This window comes from Triticum dicoccoides, chromosome 5B (genome assembly GCF_002162155.2).
Source record: "Triticum dicoccoides isolate Atlit2015 ecotype Zavitan chromosome 5B, WEW_v2.0, whole genome shotgun sequence".
NCBI classification, from domain to species: Eukaryota; Viridiplantae; Streptophyta; class Magnoliopsida; order Poales; family Poaceae; genus Triticum; species Triticum dicoccoides.
In genome coordinates, this window is record NC_041389.1 from 13,075,853 (window position 1) to 13,083,514 (window position 7,662).

The 7,662-nt window shown below is 46.8% G+C and overlaps 1 protein-coding gene across 1 annotated transcript; it reads left to right on the forward strand.

The window, feature by feature from the left end:
• Window positions 1-2,542: 2,542 nt before the first annotated feature.
• LOC119307065 lies at window positions 2,543-6,402 on the forward strand. Its single transcript, XM_037583149.1, has 3 exons — window positions 2,543-3,819; window positions 5,696-5,796; window positions 5,914-6,402. Exons 1-2 carry the CDS (start codon window positions 2,543-2,545, stop codon window positions 5,790-5,792), a joined length of 1,374 nt encoding a protein of 457 aa, XP_037439046.1. The 3' UTR covers window positions 5,793-5,796; window positions 5,914-6,402.
• The last annotated feature ends 1,260 nt before the right edge of the window (window positions 6,403-7,662 follow it).

Below are 7,662 nucleotides of genomic sequence, written 5' to 3' on the forward strand. Positions count from 1 at the left end.
AGTACCGGTTCGTGCCACGAACCGGTACTAATGGGGTTTGAGGCATTAGTACCGGTTCGTGGCACGAACCGGTACTAAAGGTCCCATTTTCAAATTGTACCCCCCCCCTATCGCCTTTTCATTTTTGTAAAAAGCAAAAGAAAATGCTAAAAACTTTAAAAATTAAAATCCTTCGAGATGTAGTTATGTTACTACATCTACTAGTTAGGAAAATTTAAAAACTTAAATTTGGACATGTTTTGCAAAAAGTGTAGGGAAAATGTAAAACGGCTATAACTTTTGCATACTATGTCAGAAAAAACTGTATAATATATCAAAATGTTCAGCACGAAAATCCGCATCCGATGGGGACAGCCTATGACCTGTTTGCAAATTTTTAAAATCCTCAAATTCTAAAAGGAAAAAAAGTTATGCTCAAATTTCAGTTTTTTTTATTTTTTTTTAATTTCTTGTTAAATCTGGTCAAACTATGGTCAAACTACTTATTCAAGAAGTATTAGTGTTACTAAATAATTATTCAAGAATATTAGTGTTACTAAATAATTATTTCAGTTTTTTGAATTTTGGTCAAATCTGGTTTTGGTCAAATCTGGTCAAACGGTGGTCAAACAATGGTCAAACTACTTATTCAAGAAATATTAGTGTTACTAAATAATTATTTCAGTGTTTTTGAATTTTGGTCAAATCTGGTCAAACTATGGTCAAACTGTTGTCAAACTATGGTCAAACTGTTGTCAAACTACTTATTCAAGAAATATTAGTGTAACTAAATAATTATTGTTTTTTAGAACAATAATTTGAAAATCAAACAGTAAAATGTGTGACTTCATGCTCAAGCTAAATTCCTTAGGGTTAATAGGATTGACATCTTACTATTGTCAGGAAAACAACAAGTGCAGACTTGGAAACGAGGGAGAATAGAACCTGGAAGTTAAGCGTGCTCAGGCTGGACTAGTGAGATGGGTGACCGTCCGGGAAGTTAGATGATTTGGAATGATGAGGGGTGATTAGAGATTAGAGGTTAAATTGAGCAGTGATGAGGGTGATTAGAGATTAGAGGTTAAAATAATTCAGAAATTTGAAAATAAAAAAAATTCAAAAAAATTCAAAAAAAAATTCAAAAAAAACATAAAATTTCCTTTAGTACCGGTTGGTGTTACCAACCGGGACTAAAGGTGGACCTCCAGGCAGCGGCCACGTGGACGGCCTTTAGTCCCGATTCGTGTAAGAACCAGGACTAAAGGGAGAGGCTTTAGTAACGACCTTTTAGTCCCGGTTTCAGAACCGGGACTAAAGGCCCTTATGAACCGGGACTAATGGCCCTATTTGTACTAGTGGTAGTTGGGGCTAAAGGCGGGGCATTCCGAGGAGGGAGGTAGCGGGGCTCCCGTCCTTGTCATCGCTAAGATCTGGAGGATCTAGATTGGTCATGACGGTGGCCCAGCCCCCGGTGGGGTGGTGGGGTAGTGGGGTGGCTGCTGGCCTCCTCCCGGCCAAGAGGCTCGTTTGGGGGTGGAAGATAGGGCCTTCTCCCCTTCACCAGTCGGTGGTATCGGTAGGCCATGTCGGAGGTTGAGGGGTGATCTCGGTTGCCGAGGCGGTGGCCCTAGTGATGGGAGTTGCGATACTCGTGGGCGGAGCTCGTCACTCAAGTGTTGTTTGGTTGCCATGGCCATGTGGGCACCGTGGTGGCCAAAGTGGGTAGCGTGGTGGCCAATGTGCGACGTTCGATGGCGGTTGTGTGACACGCGTCTTTGAGTCTGGTTGCACGTCGTCACGAGGGCGAAGAGTTCTTACGGGGGTGAAAACCCTTTTTGGTCCTGCAAGCCCGACGATGGCGGCGTCTAATGGACGTTGTCTGCTTCTTTTTGGCGTTGTTGTGGTTCTTCAATGTCCTCCGTGTTGCTCCAGGAGAAACCTGGATCCCTGGATCATGCGGTGGTGTCGTCTCCTTCCTGAAGGCGCGGTCTTGGAGTACACGGGCAGCCGTATGCAACTTCATCTCTTTGCAGTGACTCGCTTATGATTGAGAGCTCCAAAGTCGGCCAAGAGGCGGGTTTTCTTTTTGCGAGTGAAATATTGCGCAACTGAAACAGTTCATACAATCAATCTTAGCTAGCTCCGTGGCATCCGAAAGACCCGAGTCAATCCAAGTCATGGTTCTGCCTTCTACACGAGCAAAATTTGGCTATACTATCACTATATTTTGTTTGGCTACGATTATTAACATACAAGAATCTAATCGCCATAATAATCGACGAGTAGACGGATCTAGAGTGTACTCAATTAAGTTTGCTAAGGAAATCAATGGGGTGGAAGGCGTGGGAATGTGCCCCCGCAAATCCGGCAGCACGCACGCACGGACGCGGTTTCCGTCGCGGCCACGCCTCCCCACCGCCCGCCGACACGTGGGCCCGGCCCCACTTCGTGCCCCTCAAGGAAGCCGCCCAACCGACGTACGCCGCCACCGCTCCCCTCCCCTCCGCTCCCCGCCCGTATAAATTTCCGCCGCCATCCGCAGCCGATCCGCCCGCAACCTCCCATGGATCGAATCCCCAGCCCCCAAAACCCTAGCCAGCACCCAGCGGAGCGAGCCATCGCCATGGACTCCTCCGACGAGGAGTGGGTCGTCCTCGACCCCGACAACCCCGCCGAGTCCTCGGACGACGACTGCGGCGTCCTCGCGCTCCCCGCCTCCACCTCCCCCCTCTCCCTCTCCTCCTCCGACGACGAGGACGGCGACGACGACGACGGCCTGCAGTCGGCGGGCGAGGAGGACGAGGAGGAGGACCCGTTCGAGGTGGACGAGGACGGCGACGACGACGGCCTGGAGTCGGCGGGCGAGGAGGACGAGGAGGAGGACCCGTTCGAGGTGGACGAGGACGAGGACGCGTCGCCGGCGCGGCTCACGCGGCCGCTCTCGGGCATGTTCCACCACACGCCCCTCGACTCGGTCGCCTACGCGGCCTTCGACCCCGTGCGCAGCGCCAAGCAGCTCATCCCGGACCCGGCCTTCTCCGCCTTCCCGGAGCGGGTCTCGGTGCTCGCCTCGGCGCGCGGCCTCGTCTGCCTCCGCGGCTGCGCCACCGGCTTCTACTACGTCGCCAACCCGCTCACCTTCCGCCGCGTGCGCCTCCCCTACCACAACCGCGACCACCGCCTCGACGCCGACCCCGCCGTCGTCATCGCCTTCGAGGACGACGACGACGACGACGACGCCGGCTTCCGCCACTACCACGTCGTCGTCACCTACCAGGTCCACGACGGCGTCTGGGCCGTCGAGTCCTTCTCCACCCGCATCTGGGACTGGCGCGTCGGGGACGACATCTGCGCGCCCGAGACGGTCGTCGCCCAGTCCGGGGTCGGCGCGCGGGGCCGCGCCTTCTTCCGCACCACCATCGGCCACATCCTCTGCTACACGCCGGAGACGGGCTGCGTCGACCTCATCCCCGCGCCCCGGGAGGTCGAGGGCCGCAAGGACTGGGAGATCGGCGAGATGGAGGGCAACTTCTGCGTCGCCTGCGTCGACAAGGACGCCAAGGAGGTGGCCGTGCTCTACATGGTGCCCGGCGACGCCGCCGACCAGGTCACCTGGGCCTGGGCCGGCCAGTTCCACGCCAACAAGATGGGCTACCACGACAGGATGACCCTGCTCCGCTCCCAGGGCGCCGCCGAGGTGGTCATGTGGGATCCTCTCGAGCAGCTCGTGCTCGCCGTCGACTTCGATGGCAGGGTCACCCGCTCCATCGGCCCCCTCTCCGGCGGGATGTACTACTCGGATTTCATCCCCTACGTCAACTCATACGCCGACATCTACAGGTACTGCTCAGATCCAGCCTCCTCTACTCTGTTCTGCCGCTTGCATTATTGTTATTGGACCTGTTAGATCGGTTTAATTCAGAGACTTTGATGTTTCTGAATCTGATGTGAAAGCATGTCCACATCTGTAGAACTGTGCTGACTAGTAGTAGATCGATGGTGATATCAGCATGCATATTGACCTTTGCACGACTAATTTTTCAATTGTGGAACACTTCTGTTGGTTTCTGATGTGAAACACCTATGCATGACTTAACTGTTTACTGATACAATTTCCTGAATGTTGAGAACCCTCTTTATGTGAGTAGATGGTAATTGTCAGTCTCTGCACTTCTGTATGTTTTTTATGTGAAACAAGCAAGGAAATGTGGATTAACTTTACTGAAATTTCTTTGGTAGACAAGCAAGGAAATGTGGGTTAACTGAAATTTGAGCTTTTCTTAACTAATAAAGAACTCCCCTCTGTATGTGAAACACCTACGCATGACTAATTCTGCACAGCAACATGTCAGTTCTGTTCAATTCTTATTTCTGAATGTTTCTGATGTGAAAGCATATCTAAATCAGTAGGACTCTGCATGACTAAATGCTGGTCGGTGGTGTTGACTGTTTTCTGTAGTTATCTGAATTGCATGTTTATTTGGATCCAATAGACCTTTTCAGGACTAACTTAAGTTTGGGTTTATATTATTGCCGCAACCTTCCTGGAAGGCTCGAGTGAGCCTGCATGCCCATTGATGTGTACCTCTTGTCAGTTGGACCATCTTCTTTAGCTTTCTGATGTGAAATCTTAACTGAACCCTTAGAACTTTGCATGAATAGTAGATCGATGGTGATATCCACATACATATTGACTAGATATGTGTTGACTGTTCCTGTAGTTTTCTGATATGCAAGTTTCTTTGGATCCATAGAACCTCTGCAGAGCTAATTTTTCATGTTTCTGATGCGAACCTTAATTTGTATTGTTGCGTTCCTGTTGTCATTTGGAAATGGCTTGTTTAGGTTTCTGATGTGCAAGTTTATTTGGATCCATTGCACCTTTGCGTTACTAATTATTAAGCTGATGCAATTTGTTTGGTGGGCTTTCGTGGAAATGTGCATCAACTTTCCTGAAAGTTAAGCTTGTCTTGACTCTTGACTAGGTGTAATTAATAACTGGACGCGGTTGATGACTAGATGGTGATGCTAGCATGCACATTGACTAGACGTGTTGACGTATACTTACTGTCAATTGGATCATGCTTCTTTAGGTTTCATTGGTCAGCCTGTCAATTTTCTTGTGGGATGTGGGTGTCGACGCGTACTTTGATATCAATTTGATCATTCTTCTTTAGGTTTCATTGGTTGGCCTGTTATTTTGTTTGCTGCCGTCGCTGTCTAGTAGAACTGGCTGATTAGGTTTCTGTTTAACCTCAGAATGCTTTCAGTTCTGTATTGTCAGGGATATGGACTATACTGTTTAGTTTATACACTAGTTACCCAGAAAGTTGGTCTTCCTCCTAGCAAGAATATACTAGATAATACATGATGGACAGTACTACTTGTCTATTTACAATGAGACTGCTATCTTTAAATTCATCTAACAGGGGGCCTGTGGTATCATTAGGGGGCTGTGCTGTTGTATTATGCCTATCAAAACACTTGTTTGGTCAATTAAACAGGGCATTGAAAATTGACAGTGCATTTTGTTGTCTAGTGAACCTAAGCAATTTCATACGCTTGACAAAGTCGATGCTTTATTCCTGATGTTTAACTTGTAAGCTGTTACCTGGGTACCTGCTAATGTTAACAGATACCTAGATTGCTGAATTTCTACAAGTTTGTCAATGTAGGGATTCAGAAAGTTGACAATGTTATTTTCTGTAATTTTCAGCGAGGAGGGGGTGGGATCTGTGTTCAAGACGAATGATGAAGCCGTGACATTCAAAGTTCCACAAGCGTCTGTCAAAGCAGAAATTGATTCCAACTAAATCTGTAAGCATCAGCACAGCACTAGTTGCATCCCTCTGTTCTTTGTTTTTCTCTCGCACAATGGCATCATCCTCTGCTCCATGCTGACCTGTGTCCTCTCTCTTGTGTTGTGTCTCTCAGGTACTCCCTCCGTCCGAAAATACTTGTCATCAAAATGGATAAAAAGAGATGTATCTCGAACTGAAATACGTCTAGATACATCCCCTTTTATCCATTTTGATGACAAGTATTTCCGGACGGAAGGAGTACCAAAGAAAGGAAAGGATTTGTTGATGATGGAGAAGGATTAATGAAGCTTCCAGATGTGTGCAGCATAAGGGAGAGCTATATAGATAGATAGAAGAAGCATCATTCTTTGGATGGCAGTTTTTGCCTGCCTGCTTTGCTACATATAAGCATTCTCGTGCAGTTTCTCTGGTCATGCAAAACTACGCGTTTTTCTTTTCTAAGGGACGAAGCTACTGGGTGTTTTTGTCTGCCATGTACATACATCGTTGGTTAGATGCAGACTCTGCCCCCGTCTGTCGTGGAACATGATCTTAATTGCTAAATCAGAAACTATCATCTGGTGTCCTTTTGACACCATTTTAGCAAATTTCTGGATGCCTTCTTGAATGTTTACCGTCGTTCTTGCATGGTCTCACATTATAAATTTCAGATCATGTTCATGCATTTGTGTTGTTTACCTTCACTTTATACTTTATACCCTGGTAGTATAAAGTTGAGTCACTTATTTTGGGACGGGGGGAGTACGTAAGCATAGGGGGAGTACGTAAGTATACCGCTACAGTCTTCAGTTTTTTTTTCCGAACCATGATAGTTATCAGTTTACAGTTTGCACATTCGCATGCAGAAAAAGGCAATGCATACACAAGAAGAAAATAAGAGAAAGAACAACTCATTACAGATCCAACCGGAACAGCTTCGGGACAGGAATATTATTATTATTATTATTATTATTATTATTATTACTACTTCTACTACTACTACTACTGAGGATTCTCAATACACAAGTTAGGTGCCTGGTTAAAACCATGGCTTAATTTGGTAGAACTCAATTACCCATCAGTACCGAGTACGTACCGTCAGTACCAAACCCAACATGCGGCGGCAGTCACTACGAGAAGCTAGCAAGCCGCCATCGAGAGTTATACAATAATGTATTTATAAATCTACTTATACGTTCAAATGATTAGTTCAAACTGAACCAAATCATTACGGAGCTGATTCACTATAGAGCAGGGCGGATCGGGCACTGCCCTGCATCCCTAGGCACCGGGCAACCTCCATGGATGGAGCCAAGAACCAATAAATGGGATGAAATATAATTTTGACCATTTTATATGAAAACTTGAAGGGCATGTAATGAATTTTCTCAATCTTGGAGGTCGGGAGGGGGGCATTGCCCCCCTAGCTTCGTCGTTGGGAATCTTGTTAGGTTATATACTAAGCTATATCCAGGGTAGAAACATTCTAATATCATCGGCGGCATTACCATCGAAAAAAACATATAATACAACGGTCTACCTGACTATTTTGTAATTCAATACATATAAAAATGAAACGAAAGGGGCAGTTTATCTCTCCCTTCCCTTTAAAAGCAATTTGAAGTAAAGTGCCCAACTCAAAGGAAGGGAGTACATCCCAATTCAGGCGTAGGACCATCGAGCATCAGTTGAGGCGGCACGCCGATGAAGCATTGAACCCTTTGACACAATAAAGGCGTGGAATTTGAGCTGGTCACTAGCAACGTCTACGACGCTTATTGGCAACGACAGAAAAAGAAGCTTCACCTCAACTCCCTGAAAAGCATGCATGAATTTTGAACCGTTTTTATATGGGGGAAGGGTATTTATAGAATTTTCTCAA

Excerpts from the sequence above, each read along its gene's own strand:
- LOC119307065 (XM_037583149.1), top strand. The coding sequence starts at position 2,543 with ATGGATCGAATCCCCAGCCCCCAAAACCCTAGCCAGCACCCAGCGGAG. Across the intron at positions 3,820-5,695 it reads TCATACGCCGACATCTACAG|CGAGGAGGGGGTGGGATCTG; the intron begins GTACTGCTCAGA and ends TGTAATTTTCAG.